Raw genomic sequence first — 23,849 nt, 5'->3', positions numbered from 1 at the left:
ATGTGGTAGTACTTCTAAAGCATGAAGGCAACGTGGCTACGATTGGTTTGCTTTGTGGGGTTTAACGTCCCAAAGCGACTCAAGCTATGAGAGACGCCGTAGTGGAGGACTCCGGAAATTTTAACCACCTGGGATTCTTTAAAGTGCACTGACATCGCACAGCACACGGGCGCCTTGCCTTTTGCCTCCATTGAAGAGCGGCTGCCGAGGCCGGGATTCAATCCCGCATCCTTGGGAACAGTAGTTGAGCACCGTAACCACTGCGCCACCCCAGCGGGGCAACGTGGCTACGAATACAACTGAACTTGATTTCATGTGAAACCAAAGCCTGGCATGAACACTGTGTCATCTTCCACGGTTTCTGTCATTTAAGAGGCAATAGATGAGAAATACGGCGAGTCAAGCACTGCAAAACCGCACACCCTATGCCTCCACTTTTTGCCACCACTGCTCTTGCCTTCCCTATTTCTCGCTGCACTTTTACTTTATGAGTGAACCGCGCCGCCTTCTTTGTATGTTTGTAGCCAGCTTTATTTTTTTTTCTATTGAGCTGCATGCTTTCCCTCATGGCTTCAAGGCCTATGTAAAGTTGGCTTCTCCTTGGTGCTGGCGAGCCTTATGGTAAAGACATTAAAAAAACATGATGTTATTACGTTTTTATTTTTAATATTTGCCTCGAATCCAAGTAAAGCGCCTGCGGCGATGTCAATCCGTGGAAAGTACGTCATTGCGGTAAGACATACTTTACTATAAACGATATTTATCAAAAATGTCTTTACTCTAAAAGAACAATGTACAGTCATCTATAGAAGATGGACTGGGACTTCAGTTTCACTTTGCTATACCCTAAATTTACTATATCCGAGTTCGTTATAGCGAGGTTCTACTGTATTTATTACTGTGTTGGTACCTCAGTTCTCTCATTCATGTTCAATTTGCTGGTGATAGTACATTTAAAATGGATACTGATCTGCGATGACCATCTTTGCTGCATACTAAAAAAAAAAGCGTACCTAATTTTAAAACCTTTGGTAATGCAACTTGTAATTTCTGTATTAATTATGAGCAATAAACTGAGCATTCTGTGCGCTCAAGAAAACCATATTCTAGTAAAGGTTACCTTAACTGGAAAAACAGCAATTACCCGCAAAAAAAGCATGTATGATGAAACACTGGTTGAATATGCTTACTCTGCCTGAATTTGAACCTGAAATTATGCTGCTCTATATATTTAACCCCTCTCAAATTCTAAACAAACACACACACACAAAAATCACCCTTGCAGAATAATGTATATATGCAAAGCTATTTTGTGGACATTGCAGGGTGTTGAACGTCTCCAAAGTACAGCTTTACTACTCTGGAGACAACCCAATCATTTTCATCACCTTTCCAAAAGTAGTGAAAGAGGGCAAATAGTTCAAGAACGCTACAGCTGTAGCTATGAGCACACACGCTGTAACACACAGCCTGATGTCTCATTATGCACAGTTGTATATAAATGCAGGGAGCCCAGAAAGGAAGGAGACAAAATTTCCGTCAAGTCTCTTTTTTTTTCTCTTTTACAAACATAGTATTACAAAAATTGACTACTAAATAAACATTCTCTCTTTCTGTACATATTTTTTGGGACTAGTGTTTGGTCCCACAACAATACCGCTCATTGACTGCTACCCAAGTATTCACACTCATTTATGTACACCATTCATCACACAAACAGTTTTGATTCCAATGAGCACACAACCGCAGAAGCTCATCAGACTTCCAGCTATCACATCACCACACTGTACACAGTTCCATTGTTAAATCATGCTATGAGGTCACTTCACCAAGCTGCTTTCACCATGTCTCTTTGCAGCTTAATCGCACGATCACTGGGATTATGAATGAAAATTCTGTCCATTTAACAGAACACGGTTCAAGGCCTTCAGCCTGACCATGCCTACTGCACGATCCCACTGTGTTTTACACATGACAAAAGTGAGCCACCAAAACTTCTTTGCACCTGTTCCAACAAGATTCAGATATTTCTAGTAACTCTGCACTGGGCTTTCTACACTAGGCCACTCCATCCAAAGCAAAAATAGACACACTGATGTCCTTGGCGCCACATGAACTTAAAATATGGTGTTTCTTGTGCGATCAGCAGATTCATCTTTGGCCACAGATGACTTGTGCGTGCCATTTGCCATTAACACGTGTCTAATGTGCGCAAAATACTTTATGTGCTATCTACACAGCCCTTGGCCCATTGCAACAGAAACTGTTTGAATAAGCTGGCCTGTACAAAAATGTCCTGTTGAGTGGATGATCACAGCAAGTGCATTCATACAAAAAAAAAAATAATAATAATAATAAAAGCCTTTCACAAACAATGACAACAGAGTACTGTACATACTAGCCCGTCGAAAAAAAAATATATATAGGTGCGCACACACGCGCACACACAGGCAGAGACTCACCTCCTCATGAATTGTGCGTGACACCGCCTTGCGTCCACAGCCAAGTACTTGCCAGCCGTAACAGTTCGTGCTAACATGCAAGCTGGCAGCACTATTTTACGATTGCTGCACAGTGAATCACAGATTGTTCAGATTCATTTCAAGAAGTTGGAATGCATTTGAGAAGGCAATAGGCCACCAATATGCATGCGTACACTAACAACCATAAGATACAATGAACAAGGCAAAAGCCTATAAAGGTATAGCATGCAGACCTTTCGCCATCATAACAGTGCATGCTTAACAAAACGCACCTATACACATTCACAGATGATTTCTGCACTGGCATTTCATTCAAGTGATATCCATGCAAATTAGAAGATTTTAAGGGCCAGCCACTTGTGTCGTCACACAAATCTCCCTGAAGGACTTTTCCCATTAACTTTGCACTGTGTCGAATTCATTCTTTGAACCACACGAGCAGCATAGACAAAAAATGACCGCACTACAATGTTGGAGTGAGCGTATGCAGTACAGAAAAGCTGTCCTGACTATACACAGTGAACTGCTTAGTTCAATCTTGCTTCGCCACTTCACAGAGCCAAATCCGTTCTTTGAATGAACACTGCGTAAGCAGCGAAGACGAAAGGTAACCACATCATATGTTGGAGTGAGTGGCTGCAGCACAGGAGAGCTGTCCTCGCCACGCACAGTGAACTGCTGAATTCAGTCTTGCTTTGTCACTTCGCAAAGTCCCACTTTTCGGCAGAGCACAGCTTCCCAAAGATGCACACATACACTGCTTTGGAGTGCAGCTAGGGTGAGACCTACACATGCTTCGGAGGAGCATCTGAGGGCCGATCGAAGTGGCTGCCACTGCTGCCTGGTGGTCGCGAGTAGCTGCCACCACTGTTTCCTCCACTGTTTGTGCGTTCTTTCCGCCGCCATGAGTCAGCGTGTCCTTGGTAAGGGCTGTAGGGTGCCAAAGGGCTGGTGTGGTGCTCCCCCATGACACCCGGTGGGGGTGGTTGCAGGGAATTGGCAGGAACTGGTGGTACCGCCCCATAACCACTTCCGTACGGAACGGCTCCTGCCACAGGGGGCATGCCATATGGCACAAAGTTGCTCCCTCCGCCACCACCGCCACCATGGTACCTGCACCAACCAAGAGAAAAGATGGTTTTGCTAGGCTCACGCACTTTATGTAGTAAACCACGCAATTCTCCTACAAGCCAGATTAATATTTATTTTTTGTTAAATTTTTCAAGTTTTAAATTTAACTGCTGTTTCCTGCTTTTGCTGACCTTAAAGGTTCAGCAGCTTGCTGTTATAGTTTTTACTATTGAGCAATGGATGACCTGACCAGCATTGACATGCTATGTGAACCAGATGTACTGCGGTGTCTCCGGGACTCTGAAATCACCAGTGCTTAAAGTTGTCTCCATCGAAAGGTTTACAGTGATTCCAGCACGGATGGAGAGAGAAATAAATAGGAAGAGATAGAAAGCAATGGATGGCCTGTTTTAAACACCACTTTATAAAAAAAACGTTTGTAAGATTTCTTTTTCTTAATCTATGATGCAAACCTGAAACAATTAAGTGATCCCCAGGCTCTGTCAGTGTGCTCTATGGTATCTGACATGAAAAAACAGCTCACAGTGAAATAAGTGTCAGCACTTCTAATATGTGCAGTATTATTTGCCAAACAAAGACTTCATAGCACTCTGGATGGTAGCCTTACAGATGAGCGGCTAGCTATGGAGTGGCTCGTGGTGCAAAGGCACGGGTTTTGCTTTTTAATGAAATAGCGCTAAATTAGGCCTCATTCCCCAGAAAATCTACCGTTGACACTGTCAGTGTTACAAGCGAAAGTTCATGGGCGAGCACCTCTAGAAGATGGTAGTGGGCAGGTGATGTGGCTAGGCATTGACAGGTGAGTAAGCTGTATGACCTAACGAGACCATGACACGGCCGAGTTGGCCGGAGCTGCCAACTTGAGTAGCTCCTTTAAGATGGCTGGGACTCTTAGTTCTTGAATCAGACATGCTTACTCCAACATAGGTACATATGCTGGCATTTCACATATTGTGGTACCTTATGACTTTACGCTAATTTGTAAGTATGAAATAACAGGCGCACAAATTAGAAACAGGCACACAAATTAGAGATCGGTGATAAAATGAGTAGCAAAGTGCACATAGGTGAGCGAGGGCCTGAAAGGAGCACTGAAGACAGGAGCCATTATTATTTGTATGTTTTGTGGGGTTTAACGTCTCAAATTGACACAGGCTATGAGAGACGCCCTAGTGGAGGGCTCCAGAAATTTCCTCCATCTGGCGTTCTTTATCGTGCACTAACATCACACAGCACACAGGCACCTTGCTTTTTGCCTCCATCGAAAAGCGGCTGTTGCGGCCAGGATTCGATACCGCATCCTTGGGCACAGTAGTCGAGAATTGCCTTAACCACTGCACCAGCGCAGCAGGGCACAGGAGCCATTAATGCTGTTGCATCATATCTTTAAACGTGACATTAAGGGGGGATGCTACACTTAGGAGGCAACTTTCTTATTTATGAATAGATATGAACCAAATTTTCACAGTTTATGTATTTTGACATGCTGATTCCAAAACTTTAATTACCGTAAAAACCCGCGTATAATACGAGTTTTTTTTCCAACTTTCAGCGTTCCAAATTTCCGCCTCGTATTATTTGCGGATCCCAACCAAAATGTCAAAGTTTTGCGAGAAGTTTTGGTTTCGTTGTTGCCGCGTGGCTACGGCTTGGCTTTGTTATCGATGTGCGGCTACGGCTTGGCTTCGTTGCCCTAACGTGGCCGCACCCCGCAGTGGCCACGACGTCGAGGTGTCGTCTCTTTGTTGTTGAGTCGTCGAGTGCGCACAGCATCAGCGCATGTGCTCTCGTGCAAACCACGGTTCGCGAAAAAGTGCACGCTTTTTTCTTTAAGTGAACGAGCAGGATGCCAGGGTCTCGGAAACAGTACTCGGCTGCTTTTAAGAGAAAGGTGATTTTAGTTGCTGAAAACATCGGCAACAGTGCGGCCGGGAGGCAGTTTGGCGTCACCGAGGGAAGCATTCGCGGATGGCGACGACAGAAAGAAGCCCTTTTCGCGTGCAAGGGAATGCGAAGAAGCTTTCGCGGGCCAAAGAATGGCGCATTCCCGGAAATTGAACTCGCTCTGACGGAGTTCGTACGAGAACAGCGAGCATCGCATCTAGCTGTGAGCGTAGAGCTTATGCAAGCAAAAGCTAGGGAGCTTGCAAGGGAAAAGGGAATTCCGAGCTCCGCCTTCAAAGCAAGCAAGCACTGGATACATCGCTATATGTGCCGTGCTGGATTCTCGCTACGCCGGCGAACCTCGATTTCACAAAAGCTGCCCGAATCCTTCGAAGAGCTGCTGGTGGCTTTTCAGCGCCACGTGATTTCTTTGCGAAAGACCAAAAACTTTCAGCTGGGGCAAATAGGCAATGCTGACCAGACGCCGGTTTACCTGGACATGCCATCGCCCCTCACCGTCCATGAGAAAGGCTCTAAACAAGTTTGTATCCGGTCTACTGGAAACGAGAAGACGCGGGTTACAGTCATGCTATCGTGCACGGCAGACGGCCGCAAGCTCCCGCCCTATGTCATCTTCAAGCGCAAGACAATGCCGAAAGGTGAGGAGCTGCCGAAGAATGTCATCGTGAGATGCCACGAAAAAGGTTGGATGAACGAGGATCTTGTCCTCGACTGGGTGAAGTCAGTGTGGTGCAAACGGCCCGGTGCACTGTTGTCCTTTCCATCCATCCTCGTGCTGGACGCGTTTCGTTGCCATTTGGCCGACTCGGTGAAAAGGCTGCTAAGCGACTGCCGCACAGAACTTGTTGTGATTCCGGGTGGGATGACCTCACAACTTCAGCCTCTCGACGTTTGTGTCAACAAACCCTTCAAGGACGCAGTCAAGCGATGCTACGCGGAATGGATGCGGTCAGGTGAGCCTGCAGTGACGCCGGCCGGGCGGCTGAAGCGAGCATCGCCAGCCACGCTGTGCAAATGGATTGTGGACGCGTGGGCAAGCATCCCAGAGGAGCTTGTGCGCCGTTCGTTTAAGAAGTGCGGCATCTCAAACGCCCTCGATGGCACAGAAGATGAGTACCTGTGGGATGATTTGTCCGACAAAGAAATTTCCGAGGAAAGCGCTGCTGAAGATGAAAGTGATTGAAGTGTGAGGTCCGATTTCAATAAATGTCTTGTTTTTTCTCTCTCGTATTATATGCGGTAAAAACTTTTTTTTTCCATTTCGCGTCTCCAGAATTTCACCTCGTATTATATTCGGGTTCGTATTATACGCGGGTTTTTACGGTATGTTTCTCATAGGGTGAGTAGTTTCTGAAATACTACCAAAAAACAGTAAAAGCTGGGTTCTTTGTTTGGAGAAAAATTAGCTTCTAAACAGAAAATCCAAGCGCAGTTGTTAGAATATAAAAACAATCTGGAATGCTTAAGGAGTGTAATAAGGTATAAATTAATATTCTAGGTCAATTTGAACTAGAGTTAGAGCTCATCAAAGTTGCAAGAGAAAAATTCCATCTTTGCATGTCAAACACATGACCCATTTCAAAAAATTTCTAAAGCAAATACTGCATTAAAATTGAGCATATTGCATTCTGCATGCATTTATCTTTCTCACACAGAAGAAATTATGCTCATAGCTTAAATAGAACAGATGCTATTTTCCCTCCAAAACTGCAGAAGTGTCAAAATTCATGTTTTGAGAAATCAAGGAAAAACATGTCAGAATATCTTTACTGGGAGAAAACCAATAAAATCTTAAGGAAATGCACCAGGGGCATAATCTGGATGCATGCCATCTTTATGCCTTTTCTTGACCAGCTTGCTCATGCTCAGAGAGGCTTCTCGCTTCTTCTTGGAGCTGGCACTTCGACGGAGGTCTTTCTCCCTTGCCCTCTGGGATGCAGTGCTTGTTATATTCAGACTGAGCTGTTGCAGAATTGCAGTGGATGCATGTGTGTTGAAGCGTAAGGCAGCTTCCGCAACAGCAGCTTGCATGGCAAAGAGTGAAGCATGCTGCTCCTTTGATACCAGGCCCCATACCACAGAGTGAAAACTTTCATTTGAGTTCTGAGTTTTGCCGCGCTGGCACCTCTGTAGAAGGGTCCTTTCAGAGAGACGGGTGTACACAGGAAGCAAGGCTTCTGCCACATCTTTTGGCAAGTAGTAGTGGTGCCCAGGTTCTGGCTCGCCCTTCGCTTTTGCAGCGTTGTGACGACACCAAGAATTAGCTCCAGTGGGGCATAGGCTATGGTCTGAACGTTCGTCTGTGGATGTTACATGCCTGTATGTTGCCATTACTGCCTTCTGCATTGCATCCACATCACCATCATTAGACTTTAGAGCCCGGCCGTAATATGTGCTTAGTCTTGTGATGAGCTCGTTCGTTAGCCGGCCTCTCCCAACAAGGCTTCGTTTTCCCTCACTTTTGTGCTTTTGCACTAAATTCCGTAGTGCCGTGCCCATGCGCTTCTGAACATGGTCCACACAGTCCTCCTTTTGGACATCGATAAAGCCATACACCTTGGCTTCTTTTATTGCAGCATATGTGCGGCTGTCACCATCACACAAGATGGTTGTGTATCACAATCCATGTCGCTGGAGAGACCTTTGAAAAAGTATGAGGCCAGCTTCCACCTCCATGTGACCAGCTTTACTCTCACTATTTTTTTGACACTGATGTGTTGCCTGCCACTCTGCATAGCCCTCAGAATCTGGCTTGGGTCCAACCTCGCACCCTAAACAAAAGTTTCACAGCACAATGTAATCCAATACATATCCTGTAAATAACTCTATTACGGCACCAACGCCGATGTGTGAGGAGTGACCCCGAGTTAGCCAAGTGCCATCAAAGCACACTGCTATGTTGCCTCTATGATAGCTCTATGATAGCTGATAGCTATGATAGCTCTATAGCTGTTCATACAGAGTGGCCACTTTTTGTGCACACTGGCTCATAGCAACCTCAGCTGCTTGCATGGCAGCAGGTGCCAAACTCTGCTTCAGATGGCGCTGAAATGTTTTGTGGTGCATCCCACGGCGGGACAATCCCATTGCCGCGAATATATCATTCATGGCTGTTTGGCCATTTCCAGTAGATATCATCGCCCTTGAAGCCAGGAGGTTAATATCAAATGGGTTGCATGTCTTTGGACCATCCATTCGGGGCGAGCTCCATTCGGCCCCGATATCTCCGCAGTTGTTGCATACGACCGTTAGCTTCGCCGCGAGGCCGTAGTCGCGATCGCCCCTCACTACTTTCACTGGCTCATGGCATGTTTCGCATCGCAAAACATGAAGCAGCGAGTTCAGTGAGTCGAGGTTTACGATCACGTAAGGAGAGGGGCGCTGATCAGACACTGGCGTCGTCGCCGCACTGCTTTCCTCTGCGAAAGGCCCAATCTTCCGTGTCGTTGCCGGTATCAACAAAAGTCGCTGAAGTGCTGCTTTTTCACGGGCGCGCGCCTCGCACACTTCTCTGTCGTCCGTAACATGGGTGTCCCCCCTCACACGGCCGCAGTCGTTGTTGTTGCATGCTTCTCCGTCGTCGACTGCACCGATGGTTATCTTGGCACAGCCGAGGTCGGCACCGCTCACGCTATAAGAAGAAGCGATCTCGCGCACTTCTGTGTCGATAACATCGATGTTTACGCGGCCGGAGTCACCACGCACGCTGTCGGGGGAAGCGTCTTCGGTTACGACGGCGTTATTGAGCGATTTCGGAGCCCGATTGTCCATCGCATGCTCCCACAACGCGGTAGCAGCATCATTACGCTTCCTGCCCCTACCTTTCTTCCGTGAACGGCCAAAATGATGCCTAGATCGAAACTTTTTCGCACCACCGGGCATGACGAACCTCGCACGATCACAAAAGCGATGCCTCTTCAAAATGGCGACCGGCGCGAACTATAAGCTTCGCTAGCCATGCCTAGCAAATCAAAAGCCGCCATGATGGTCACATGCTTCAAGTAACCAATAGAAGCCCGCGCTGCGCATTTTTTTCATTGTTGCTTGTTTCGCTCCCACGCAGAGCTCAGGGTTGCTTGCTGAAAAAAAGAAAATGCCGGAAGCGCGAGCTTTCAAACGAGACCAAAATGGCGCCGGTGAAACGCGTAGTTCCCGTGCTGCAGTCGGCTGAAAAAGGACCAATTTAGACCTCAAATTAAAGGTCCGCGTGCGCGTAGCTGCTGCTATTAATGGTTATAACGCGTGAAATACACATAATTTTGAAGCCAAAATTTGCAGATCGGTGCAGACGGGTCTCGGGATCGCAAAAATGAAAAGATTGAAAATGGGATTTTGGGGCCTATTTTCGGGATTCAAGTGCCGCGTCCCCCTTAAGTGTTCCATAAATTTTTCTTCCGGCCTTGGTGTAGTACTGCCAACTTAAGGGGGGACATGGGTCTTGAGCACAATTTTCTTAATATTTGTCCTGTCAGCATGAAATTTGCAGGGTTTATGTAAATTCTTGTGCTGGCTTCAAATATGTTGTTAGTTTTCTTCTACATAAATTTGCTGAGTAGTTACAGCAACTTTGCTGTTCCAGACTTGCGGGAAGCTTGTAAAAATATCTACTGAAGGGAAATTGCTAAAATGCACATGGATCTGTTCCTGAATGTCTAAGGAACACAATAGAACAAGTTTTGTGCTCCTGCCTTACTACAAGCCAAAGTTATGGAAGTTTTAAGTTTCAGCTTCACAAGTGCAACCACCCCCTTTCTACATCTTCTTATGTTTAAAACTTTTTCATGCAGTTGAGACCTTGTATAATAGCTTTATTGTGTTCCTTTAACACTCACGAGCCAGTAAAAAAAGAAATCATTACAATCTAACGAGTAGGAGAGCCACAATGCCACCCGCAAAATAGAAGGGTAGGCAAAATTTTCATTTTGAGAAAAATGGAAAAAACGAATTGCAATATCAAACACTAATTTAATCAAACAAAAACTGTAGAAACGCAGGCCACTGTGGCCTAGAAGGCTCCTGGACAGTAATCTGCATTGGGTTTGCCCTTCTGCTTTCGTTTTGCTGCAGTCTGAAAAGCTGCAGAGGAAGCACGCTTCCTCTGCTCTCAGACATTCACTGGTGCAATGCACACGTTTACAATTTAAAATGGCTATAAACCTCCAGGAATGTAGTCTCTTTGCTTTCCAACGTCCAAGTGTCGCCTCTTTCATTTTGATTTGCAGTTGCAGCACATTCAGTTGTCACTTTTTCGGTTTTTTTTTTCTTTCTTTTTTTTTTTTTTTTTTTCGTACATCGTTTTGCTACGTTCTCGCATCAAGACCGCGGTGAGGAACGTTTATTGCAGAAAAGAAATGTAATTTGGAGCTGTTTGCTGCTTCCCAGTGCTCTGCATTGCACTGGAAGCAAGTGAATTCCCTAAGGACTATGAACGAGGTCCGATCGGCGCAAACGCGCGGCGAGCTCTACGAAGACGACGTGTCCCGCAGTTTACACATTGGAGAATAAGTTTGACGGCGATTCCTTATCCCCATTCACTTTTTTTAAATGCCAATATCGCCGCCGTATGTTTTACGCTTCGCCATCTCGGCAAACTGTTTAGATCTGACGATCGTGAACTCCGCATCGCCAAGCGGACTGTCCGCTGCGCTGCCGTCATCGTTACGAACACAATCCGTCTACCGCTTCGTTGCTGGAGTTGGCGCGAGTTCAAGCTTTTCCTGTCTTGGGCTTATCTTTCTGCTCATCTGCGGCCTGCGTTATCACTGTCGCGGCGGGTGCGACCGCTGGCAGTAGCAGTCCCCCGTGCTGGGGAACACGCTAGGCCTACTTCAGGCTCGTACACACGATCGTTCGGCGCTCGATTTCCGTTGGCCTGAGCGCGCACAGCCCGGGCAGGGCATCACTTGAGATGATTATTCAACTATTTTTTTCACTTTTTTCACAAATTCTTGCCATGAACGCACCTCGCGGTTCGGAACCAAGCGCGGCCGGCGTCACGTCTCCGCCGTCTCCCCGCGGCTCGGGCGCGCCGAGCAGACGCCGTCAGCCAGCTCCACCAATGCGGGGACGCCTTATCGTCACGTGCACCCCGAAAGCCAATGGGATTGCAAATGCCACGTTTTCTTTTTTGCTATTTTTTATGCGCCCAATGGGCGAATGTAAACAGCAGAGGCGGCAATTTGAAGACGAAAGGCGGCTCTTTCGAATGAGACCAAGATGGCTACGGTGCCGCGCACAAAGTGGGAGCTATGCCTCGCGGAAAATGGTTCTTTCGGGGGTCGTTTTCGGCCCAAATTTTGGCGACATCGATTATATAAATTGGCATTGTGACTAAAATACCGACCCTAGAGATGAAAAACTTAGCAGATAGGTAGATAAAGAGCTACTGATTTCGCAAATCATATTTTCTAAAAAGTGATTTTTTCGCGATTTTTTGGTCCGCAAGACCTGTGTCCCCCCTTAATTCGAACTGCATTTGTGCCTTAATGAGATTTGAATGAACAAGCTTTTATTGCACTGATCGGCTCCTACTGCAGTCTGCTGCTATAAGGCAGAAATTCAGCACATGACAGCAAAGCTCGCATGAATGACAACACAGTGTTCATACTCCATGTATTAAAAAAATATATATGACCTTACCTCCTGTCAGGGTGCTGTGTCCTTGGGTCTTTGTCTCGTTTATAAGGTTGATCATCCACGCGGTTTCCTTGGTAATGGCGGTAAGGGTCATGCTTGTTGTATTCATTGTTATACCTAGAAAAGTGAGGACAACATGGTTGGTCTTAATGCAGGAATGAATTTAACCACTACATTTTCAGTTCCTAATGTCTTTCATGGTTCTGTCCACCAAGGCAGATGGACACCCCATTTAGAAATTCATGTGTGCTGTCGTAGTAAATGTCACTTCTAATATGTCAGGTGAAGAAGTACTAACTGTGAACAGACTTTATAATGTACTACCCCCAACAACGACATTGTGAAGGCACAAGATTGCTAGTCTTGGAGAGCTTCCAGCATGTGCACCCCTCTGCCAAGGATTACCACTACCACGCCATCATTCAGACCAATTCGACAAGAGGCACCATGCAGCCACCATGCGTCTCATTTTTGTCTGAATTCCGGTGATGGCACCAGATGCCGCAACGTGCCCAAAAAATGGCTGAAAACTCAGCTAACCCAGTGCTCGTGCTTGAACGACGATTTTTTCCTTTTAGACATCCCACTTGTCAACTGCCACCATTGTTGCCAAGACACTATGACCTCACATAATGATGTCGTCACCTGCCACGAACGCTTAATTAATTTTCTAAAAAAATATCAAAATCTTCTAATTTATTTAGGTAGTCATAATCCTGATCTTAAAATGCACTAAAGGCATGAAACGCATCTTTTATAGGTAAATACCGCCCTCTAGTATTGAAATTGCAACTACACAATTGGCGACTGCACAGGTCGGTGGCGTATGCACTCATCAGTGCACTCACATCCACTCACTCACACTTGTGATTGTGACTGAGTGGCTGTGGGTGTGAGTGGCCATCAATGTGAGTGAGTATTTGCGAGTGTGAATGGATCTCATGAGTCAGTACTCAGGCTCAATCATAGCCTGTATTTTCATGATGTGCACCTTTTCTTTTTTTTCCTCATTTGTTGGCTGCCGGGAGGAGGAGATATTTATTGCCCCAACAAAGGATGCCTGAAGGCAGTGGCTTAGCAACACCTCAATGACTAAAAGAAAGAATTCTGTGGAACGTCTTCACACAGGTGCTCTGTGGCATAATTTGTGCATTATGCAGACTATGAATGTTTCCACTGATATACAACTTAAGGAAGACAGAGGCCTAGACAGAGGCCTAGCGAAGCCCAATTGAACTTCTTGGTTATGCCTGCTGACAACCTGTAATATTAAACTGTGTTTGATATCACAATGAAAATCTATGCGACGCTTCACTCCTGTTATGAAGAACCATCAATCAAATCGCTTGAAGCATAAAAAGAAAACAAATACAAAGCCTCTCAAGTAATGAGCTGAAGACATCAATTGGCACAGCGAGTGGTGACCCCAAATGAGCCATCAGTGACTCAAAATCGGCGAGTTCACCCAGATAAGTCTAAGTGAGTTGTGAATCAGAATGAGTGGATCTAGATGAGCTGTCACTCAGAATAAGTGAGTGAGCCCAATGTCAAAGTTGAGTTGGAGTGAGTCCGAGTGAGTTGTGCGTCAAAATGAGATTGAGCTCACGAGTTTTGTGAGCCTGAGGGTGTTTGTTTGCACTTGAGTGAGCCTGAAGGTTCACCACAATTCTGATAGTGAAATTAGGTGAGCGTTCGTGGTTTTGCTGGTATGTGCGGTACACAAGCACCTTAAAATCCACGGCCACTGGCAGCCGAGGTGGAGCCAGCGGCAGCCTGTGACCGAAAAATTAAACTTAGTGTTACCAGGCATATTTTAATAAACTGGCATAAATATCTATCTGATGCTTAGGATATATACATAGCATCTAGCAAGGAAGTTGGTTCAGCCAGACAAGCCTCTGTGGCTTTTTATTATTATTATCCATATTGTGCAATTATGTGATTATTATGTGATCATATGGCATTTGTAAGGCGGCGATGAGTGAATGAACCGACTGTGTGTGAGAGTGGCTGTAAGTGGTTGATACTGTAAGTGGATACGAATGCGAGGAGCTGTGAGTGGGAATGAGTTGGTATAAATGTGAGTGGTGGTTCTGAGTGTGAGTGAGCCACACCTCATGGTGATGACCTATCGGTGACTAACTCATCCTTGGCAGTTGGAGCAGTGCAGCATTGAGCCAATCCAAACAAGTATGATTCACCAGTGGTGATACTCATACCATTGCCTATGACATAAATAGCTCAGGGCCGGCGGTGCTTGCAGAAAGCAGTGAGCTTATTTGCTTTGCCTGAAATCTGCAAAACAATTTCTGGTATTGTACAGTCTACATTGTACAAGTTGTTTTAGATAAATGTTCATATGAATCCGGGAACAAAGGACACAAACAAAAGCAACAGCTTAGTAGAAGAGATGCCTGACCTACTACTTGTTTCAGTGTCAGTGTTCACATGCCCATTTTACAGGACTAACCTACCTGTCCTTGTAGTCCCAGCCAGAGGCAGAGTTGTCATGGTTCCAACGTTCTTGGCCCGACGAAAAAGAAGCTGGCCGGTGGGGAGGATGATTGTAGCTGTTGGAGCTCTTCTGGTAGCCACTGCTGTTGCCCCGATCCCGGTAAGAGCTGCCACCACCTTTGCCATGACTGTTGCTGAAACAATGTGGAATGGCACCTGCTTGCACCTACGAGACCCTGAACACTAAAAACCAGCATCACTCCAGCCCGCTGCACCAAGCTCCAATTTTCCACATACATGAAAAACATTACATCTAACGTTTTAAGAACAAAGCATAGCAATAGAACGAAATTCAAACACAGTCAAACCCTCGTCAGTTCAAACTCACTGTGACTGCGAAACACGCTCAAATTAAGTGAACACAGCAAAAAGATTAAGCCCGGGCATAAAAATTTTACGATGCCAGCGGAAATCAAAAGTGAAATGCCCTTCAGCTTGCCTTCCATACTTGAGTGCGGCCCGAATGCGTGCAGCAGATCTGCACAGCTCTGTAGTTTGTGCAGTTTCAGATTCCATGGTGAACACATGCTCCCAAGATTATTACCTGAAGTTCCTCTTGCTCTATCAACTCTTTGTCCAGCACTCAAAGGAGCTGACCAAGCAGCGCAAAATTCAAATTTTCCATAGGTCAGCCGACTTGTATACAAATCAACTACCCTTTTACCAAACTATAATGACTATGCCTATAGGAGTACAACAAACTCCTCTTGATTCAGCCTTTACAACGCCATGATAACTGATTGATTCCCTGGCAGATCAAGGTCAGTGTGGTTGCAAAAAGAAGCTGCAACTCAATGCTCCCTTATTTTTCAGGACAATAAGCAATTATAAGTAGACATCTATACCTCAATAAATACGGGTTTGCATCAAAGCACGTACCGATGCATCTACTTGAGTGCTCATTTGGCAATGGCTTAATGCAAAGAGTACACTTCTGCAGTGTTGAGAATCTAACGTGCTTCACAGGAACGCATGGAAAGCACACCAACACAATCTTTTTGTACAAATATTGCTATGATTTGGACCTGAGAAGCCAAGCACTGCTACAGCTCAGTTGGTAGAACACTGCACTTGGCACAGTCAAAGTGAGGAAGAAACATGAAAACTGCTTCTGCTTTCTGCCGATGTGGTGCCGATGTGGAGCAGCTAGTCGTCCCAGAGCGCAAGCCGAAAACAGCCTTCAAATCATAACAATGCTTCCTGGCTCACCTGCTGGTGCTGTCATTTCGTTTGTCTCTTGGCTTGTCTTCATGTGGCCGTTTGCTTGACCTTTCGTGGTCATCCTCAGCATGTCTCTTCAGACCATGCTGGCTGCTGCGACCGTACTGGCTGCTGCCATGCTGACTGCTACCGTGCTGACCGTGGCTGCTGCCATGCTGGCTGCTACCATGCTGGCCACCACCATGCTGGCCATGCTGGTTGCCATGATGGCCCATATGTCCAGTTCCATGAAGGCTACTATGAGTGCTGCCAGGCTGGCTTCCCTGCATATTTGAATCAAAAAGGATGAGTTTAGCATGTGCTAAAACACCCAACATGTGTCCTAATGAGAGGCACAGAGTATGCATTCGCTCGTGTCCAGCTATACATCTTTTAACCGAATATTGACTATTACGTAAAACTTCATACACGCGCACAAAAGCAGGTGCCATTACTTGTGCTCTTTGCAAAGGTAATATGGCATTACCAATAGCATGAGACTTTGGCAAAATCAACAAACTCATTTGAAGGTGCTGACTGTGGATATAGAGCAGATGAAGAAAATATAAGGTTCCCTAAATTGTACAGCAGTCATGATCCTAAGAGCAAAGGAACTACAAATGTAGCAGCACACCAAACACTTCAAGTAACTGGAAATGCCAGAAAACTTGCATGAAAATCATGGCACATGAGCACAAATAAGAGAGTAAATATTTAACATGCAATTCCATTTATGCAGTGTAATGCAAGCCAACTTATCCCCAACATAATAGGTTAAGAAAAGAAAAAAAAACACCTACAGTATGCTCTCATCTGCATTGCTTTCATAAAATAGTACACATTAAAACCTCGTTAATTCGAACTCGGTTAATTCGAACTTACGGTTAATTTGAACTGACGCTCGGGTCTCGGCATGGCCCTATATATTTCAATAGGAGAAAACACCCGATAATTCGAACATGCCAGTATCCACAACGGTTAATTCGAACTAGGAGCCCGTGACTCACACAGCTCCTCGCAGAGAGAAGTCGGCCCATACTGTGTACAATGCGCAGAAAGATTACTAAAGACGCAAAAAACAAAATCTTTCAAATATGCCCGCGCGCGCGAGACGAGGTGCGCACTCGACAGTCACAGAGAGCATTCCGGTGCATGCCGTAGCAGGTTTTCGCTGCCGGGTGCCGCCAGGCTCCATCACACCAACGGTCCGGCGCAAGCCGTTGCAGGTTTTGGCTGCACCAAGGTTGCTTGGTGCGCTTTTGACAAGCCTTTTTTCTTTTTGTCCTGCGGTCACGTTGTGTGCACAACGCAGTTATCGGTGTCGTGCATTTGTTCGTGCCGCGGTGTTCCAAGTTTTACTGTTTTCGTTGCCTCTTCGCTTTGCCAGCGACGACTCATCGATTGTGACAGCCATGGCAAACCGCGGTAAATACACGGCAAAGGACCTCAAGACGAAAATGGAGATTTTGAGTGAGGTGGAACGTGGTGTCGTATCCAAGACGGATATAGCCAAAAAGTACGACATCAAGAAGAGCACGCTGTCAACGTATCTCAGGAACAAGGAATCGATCAGTGCTGCCTTTCGTAAAGACGTTATGGAGCCCTCTCGCAAAAGGCTACGGACGTCGGCCCATCCCGAAGTGGAGAGTGCCGTAATGGCATGGATAAAAGAAGTTCGCAGCCGGAACATTCCGTTAAGCGGGCCCATAATTGCTGCAAAGGCTGCAGTCTTTGCCAGCCAAATGGGCATCAGCGAGTTCGGCGCGTAGGAAGGCTGGCTGTCGCGTTTCAAGGCGTGTCACGGGCTGACATTTAGAAACGTTTGTGGGGAGTCAGCTGAAGTCGACAAGGAAACGTGTGAACAGTGGGTCTCCAGTGAACTGAAGGAACTCCTCGCTGATTATGCGCTCAGCGATGTATTTAATGCTGACGAGACGGCGCTGTATTTCAAGTTGCTCTCCAACAAGACCGTCACTTACAAAGGCGACACTTGTGCTGGCGGAAAGAGAAGCAAAGAAAGAATCACCGTCATGATGTGCGCAAATGCGACGGGCACGGAACAGTGCCGCTTGCTGGTGATCGGCAAGACAGAGAAGCCTCGCTGTTTTAAAGGCATCAAGACGCTTCCTGTTGATTACACCGCAAACAAAAAGTCGTGGATGACACGGGAAATTTTCACCGACTGGCTACGCAAGCTAGACAGGAAATTCGCTACACAGAACAGGAATGTTCTCATGTTCGTGGACAACTGTACAGCTCATTGTGACGTGAGTGGACTGACAGCAATCCACTTGGCATTTTTGCCTAAAAACACGACTTCTGTGCTCCAGCCTATGGATCTTGGAGTTATTCAGAACTTAAAAACACTATACAGGCGCCACCTCCTAGAGAGACTTCTTCTTTGTTTGGACAGTGGCAAGCCGTATGACATCGATTTGCTTGGAGCTTTCCACATGCTGGCATCATCGTGGAATACCGCCAAGCCGGAAACTATCAAATTGTTTCTGCAAGTGCGGCGTCGGTGACGCCCCAAAGCATGCAGCGCGGAGGTAGCAGAGGCTTCGTCTGATGATGACTCCGTCGTGCTTGACCGTGGCTACGCGGCTTTGTCGGAGGGTGTCGCCTTTGAAGCCTACGTTGACATTGACAATGGTGTGGTCATGTCTGGGCCTTTGAGTGATGAGGATATAATCGCGGCTGCATGTACTCCACAGGGCTCACGGGTGGCGAACACGGCTGAAAGCGATGAAGAGTCCGACGAAGGCGACGATCCGGTGCCACTCCCTAGTGCATGTGAAGGAGCGTCGGCGCTCGATCTCGCTGCCCGATACTTCTCCGCCGATGAGAATTCGGATCCTGCGCTGGAACTCTTGGGCAAGCTGCAATAGATGCTTGTGGAGTCGCGGCACAAGAAACGCAAGCAAACGCATATTGCCGATTATTTTTCCGTGTAAATAAACATGTTTTGAAGCTCGCTACTCACACGAATGCATTCCGGTTAGTGTTTTGGCGCATGACTGACCGATTAGTCCCGTTCATTCGCCGGTGCGGCTCGATTGCAAAAATTATCGGAATCGCCCTCCGTAAACATGCAGTAGCGCCTAGCCCTCTTTACCCATGGTAATGAGTCAACATGTGGGCTCGGCCAGCACGGTGGGCCACGATGGCGCTCATTCCAGTGCCAGACTGTTGATTCGAACTCCGCTTAATTCGAACAATTTTCTCGGCCCCTTCGAGTTTGAATTAACGAGCTTTTACTGTATTATGCTATCACAAGCAGCATACTATCAAGTTAAAAATAATTATGGCTATTAATCAAATTAAACATCTCTACAACTTTGCAATTAAAAACACAGCACGCAGGTTTCAATCTATTTTCCTGAGTGGCTAAACCAGGGGTTCTCAAACTTTCTTGCCTCAAGGAAGCCCAACAGCCATCAATGTATGCCAAGATATTCCTGCACAGACTGCGCCACTGAATACAGCTTGAATCTGAGAAATTAGCCACGAAAAGTCTCAATAAACCAGGTGCTATGTTTGGTCTGCATGCAACTGCAAGAATTGGAACAAGAAAAGAAGTGTGTCACAGGGGGGACCACAGCGAGTGCTTGCGGAACCCACAAAAGCAACCCGGGGAACCCAGTTGGGAATCCCTAATACAAACAAACAAACAAACAAGAGCCATTTTCTGCAACATAATGTGCAACATAAAGCCTAGTTTTGTACTCCAGTGGAACTTGTGTCCATCACAGGATAAAAACAATATGCAGAGGGTACGACACTGCCTATAAATGCACAATTTGCACTGTATGCAATTCATTTCTTTTATGGCTTTCTCGAGTGGGTCAGCAAATTAATCAAGCTGCAAGTGAGCCATTCACATGTCAGAAACAAAAGCACTTCAGTGCTCTTCCCTGAAGGCACGCAGTAGGCAGCGACCTTGGATTCAAATGCACGTCCCCTCTCGGGCTGGCAGCCCTGATGCAATTACCATTAAACGATGACTGGTTTCACTATTTCACTCCTCAAATTTTTGTACTTTTTTTTTAGTTTGGAGATCAAGTACAGTAGGTAACAAATACATTCAAAAGCAATACCTTCTGAACTATTAAAGCCCAAGCCTAACCACAGATTCGTCATCACCACTGTTATCAACCTGACTATGAGCACTGCAGAACAAAGACCTCTTTCTTACCCCCTTCTAATTAACACTGGCCTGTGCTACCTGCAGCCACCTCATATCCCCGAACTTCTTATGTCAATCAACCACTCGACTTTCTGCCTGTCCCTTTTCTTGGAAAACATTCTGTTACCCCAAGGGACCATCAGAGTGAATTACCAAGATTCAATCACGAAGACCAAAAAACAAAATACAGATGTTCCCATCAGCGGCCATTTTCGCAGAAAAATATTTTGCACAGATCCTAGAGGCTACTCCGTGGTGGGAAAAATTTTAGGTTCAATATTTTCAACCCTAATGTATCTCCACTGCCAGGCAAATGTTAGCACACCCACAGGGAGCCACGAAATCAGTCTTTACTAAGAACAGTAATTGAACCAAAATGGTCCGCAGTGCCTTCCTTCCCTTTAAGGGGAGACACTGGTCTTAAAATTAAAACGTTTATTATTAGAGATATCTTAATTAAATTTGGTATGTACACGTATTTCATCCTCCTGTTTTCAAAGCTGTAATTAGTTTCAATATATCTCAGTTCTCAACCTATGAGAAAATATATGAAGCCTAATTAGGTAATTTCTTACAGGCCGTTAAGGCACTTTCCTTCAATATTATTTGACTTCGATTGAAATGCAGGTGTAGCCAGAGATCTGCCATATGGGAAGATATGGAGTTAAGATATGGAGTTAAGATATGGAGCTAAGATATGGAGCTAAGATATGGAGCTAAGACATGGAGCTATGCTATTTATACTGTGATCTGCCATATGGGAAGATATGGAGTTAAGATATGGAGCTAAGACATGGAGCTATGCTATTTATACTGTGATTGAGGTAGCTCATCGAATAAAAATTTTCAAGTAGGTATGTCGATGCCCCATAATTCCAAAATATAATTAGCTGGCATTATTGTTCACAATATTTGGTATTATAAAAATTGGCATTTTGGCATTATAAAAATAGCCTACACAGTTCAATTTGCCCTGAACTCAACTGTATAATATATAAAATTGAACCACAAAAACATGATGAAAAGTTCCGTAAGGCTAGTCATGTTGACAAAAAATATGAAACTGAGAAAATCACATTTGAAGTTTTGAACACTGATTGCAGAACGTTCTGGGAGGAATCTTCAACAATGAATTTTATTTAGATGTTCCCTATCTCTTTCCCTACAAAACAAGACAAAAAGTGTCTTAATCCATCCAAGAAAAATTTTTTTTTATCAATGTCGAAGGTGTAAGCATGATAAAATTATAAATTTTTTTTTTTTTAAAGAGTGGGTCGACTTTTTTTTTAGACAACAAGAGTGTGGTCCGGAGCCAAGGGGAACCGAGCTCCACCATGGCAAATAGTTGAGTGGTCCTGAAAAGGACCTTTGGTTGTGATGGTCGAGCAGCTGGCCGCTCACATATTGACCCTAGTGATGAATTTCTGGGTAACTGCAGAACGCCTTTGAAGCAGCCCTGGACTGCAATCTTGAGATGCTTTCGTTTTGTGCCGCCTTGTAAGAGCCTCTACTCTATTAGTGCTCTTCTGATGAGCTTGATTTGCCTTGCGCAAACGCAGAGCATCTTTTTCTATGCTTCGGCGTACACGGCAGCCACCAGCAGCATAGCCCAGACTTACAGCAATCGATTCATTGGTTGCCCTCTTCCCTTGATTATAAATAGCAACAGCCTCTGCAGCAGCCCGCTTCACACTTTTCAGTGAAGCGTTTCCATTCTTGGAGGTTTGCGTCCAGATGACAGAGTGCAGGCTCTCACTTGCATTCTGCGTCTTGCCTTCACTGCATCTTGCCAGCAGGTTCTTATCACTGAGCCTTGCAAACACTGGCTCCGGAGCAGCCCCAACAGAAGCTGGGTGGGTACTCTTGTGTGGAGGTGGAAGCTCACCATTAGCCAATGCTCTGTTTAACTTGCACCAAGAGTCAGCACCCTCAGGGCACTTGGAGTGGTTTGGGGCATCGTCAGTGGAAGTCATGTGCAACAGTACAGCTTCCTTTCATGCCTGGCAGGTCATTTCTATTGCTTCTCAGGGCATAACTATAGTAGTTTGTGATCTTCTTGATCTTGTCCTGCGTCAGTTGACCTCTTCCACCAAGAGACTCGCTCTTACCCTTCTCTCTCTCTCTCTTTTTTTTTTTTTTTTTTCCAACAAGGTTTCTAAGAGCAGTCCCCATTCCCTTGTGGAAGTGGTTGATGCAGCCCTTCTTGTCAATCTGAATGAAACCATAGACTTTTGCTTCGGACAAGGCATGAAAAGTCCGACTGTCTCCATTAGACAGTAGTGTCGTGTAGCGCAGACTATGCCTGGCCAGAGACCTCTGGAACATAGTCAGCGCAGCCTCCACTTCCATGCGGCCAGAGTTGCACTCAATGTTTCGCTGGCACTCGTGGGTGGCAAGCCAGCCATCATACTTTTCATCTTGTGGTTGTGGACCCAAGGCACATTCAAGACAAAAGTTGGAAAACACAATGTGGTCAATCAGGAGACCAGTGTAGAGCTCCATAATGCAGCCAACACTTATATGTGAGGTACGACCACAAGTCATCCAGGAACCATCAAAGATAACGTCAATGTTCCCAATCGGATTCAAAAAGTCTGTGTAAAGTTTCTTGATCGCTGCCTTTCGGTTGCAGTGCTTGCACAAGCTTCCGCAAAACTTCTCAGGTGTCCCTGAAAGGTCTTGTGGTGCCGGCCTCGGGGCGAGAGGTTCATACAGGCACAAAAGCCTGCAAGGGCAGTCATGCCTTTGCCAATCGTCTGTGTGCCCTTCACGGCCCTCATGTTCACTTCGAAGGGAGTGATGAAGGCAGTTCCGCTGACCCGCAGAGAAAAAAACTGCTTCTTCTCGAAGTTAATGCTGCCGCAAACGAGCAGAAGCTCTACAGCAGGCCATACTCCTTGTCTGTTGCCTTCCTCAAAGTCAGACTTCCTGCGCCGAAAGTCAGGTTCCGCACTTTGCTTGAGCAAAAAGGTTGTTTAGCACATTTATGTCTACGATCACAAACTGGGTACCGGAATCGGCGATCTGGCACTCAGCGCTGGCGCCAAGGAGGTCACACTTAGGCCGAGTCCCTGACTTTTCCGACAGAACGGACTTAATTTGCGCTGATTGCTCAATACACTGCGCCTGCTCCGCTGTTGAGTAGTAAGCGGCATCAACACGAAGTGTGCCATGATCTGTGATACAATTCGAACTGCAACTTGGTCCCGCGGCGTCATCACCGTGCACTGTGGTTGATGTTCCCGGCAGATCCGAGTCTGGCACCGGCTCTAACACATCAGGTCCCGACGGCGCACTCGTGGCTGACGCCTGTTTCTTGTTCCACGCTCATTTCTTGCGGCTTCCAAAAGCTCGCTGTGTGCAAGTTTTAAGTCTAATGTCTTTTGGCATCTTGATCGCAGAGAAAAACTTCAAGCACAAAACGGAAACACGATGCGTCGAGAAACACGAGCATAAAAAAGCAAGCGCGCAGGAAACGACAGTCATGACGGCAAGCGCAGAAGAGAAAGCAAAAACAAAAACAAAAAATGACGTGGCAGCCACGCCAGCCAATGGGAGGTGTGGAACGGCGTGCTTGAAAGCGCGCTTCGCGCGGACGAATCAGAGACTTGAAAACGGCCTTCGGGAAAACGACCCAGGCAGCCAATCCGCTTGAGCGACACCATTTTGAGATAGCGCAAATTGCGCACAAAGAAAACAGCTTCAAATCAAGCCCAAGATGGTGCCGATTGGCCGACTGGAACGCCCGTGGCGCGTGCAGGAAGTTTGAACCAATTTCCTTTTCTCGGAGGCATTTCGTGGCCGTCGCGGTGTGTAGGTGCTTGATAGGCTCA

The 23,849-nt window shown here is 46.0% G+C and overlaps 1 protein-coding gene and 2 pseudogenes across 2 annotated transcripts in view; all 3 read right to left on the bottom strand.

The window, feature by feature from the left end:
• Nucleotides 1–771: 771 nt before the first annotated feature.
• Nucleotides 772–23,849, bottom strand: part of Chd1 (chromodomain-helicase-DNA-binding protein 1) — a 67,493-nt gene continuing 44,415 nt past the window's right edge. Inside the window, exons 30-33 of one of the 2 annotated variants that reach the window (XM_084594396.1) lie at nt 15,840–16,114; nt 14,591–14,764; nt 12,120–12,233; nt 772–3,596 (exon numbers count right to left, since the gene is read on the bottom strand). In XM_084594396.1, coding sequence (XP_084450522.1) covers nt 3,269–3,596; nt 12,120–12,233; nt 14,591–14,764; nt 15,840–16,114 — 891 coding nt within the window. In that variant the 3' untranslated portion in view covers nt 772–3,268. The remainder of the gene's footprint in view (nt 3,597–12,119; nt 12,234–14,590; nt 14,765–15,839; nt 16,115–23,849) is intronic. The other variant, XM_084594397.1, reaches the window with a different exon arrangement.
• Nucleotides 7,241–8,914, bottom strand: LOC146198918 (uncharacterized; annotated as a pseudogene).
• LOC146198917 (uncharacterized) lies at nt 21,271–23,758 on the bottom strand (annotated as a pseudogene).

The sequence above is a fragment of the Amblyomma maculatum genome, chromosome 2 (genome assembly GCF_055883805.1).
Source record: "Amblyomma maculatum isolate TAMU_Amacu chromosome 2, ASM5588380v1, whole genome shotgun sequence".
Classification (NCBI taxonomy): domain Eukaryota; kingdom Metazoa; phylum Arthropoda; class Arachnida; order Ixodida; family Ixodidae; genus Amblyomma; species Amblyomma maculatum.
This window is presented reverse-complemented; position numbering and strand designations above follow the sequence as displayed.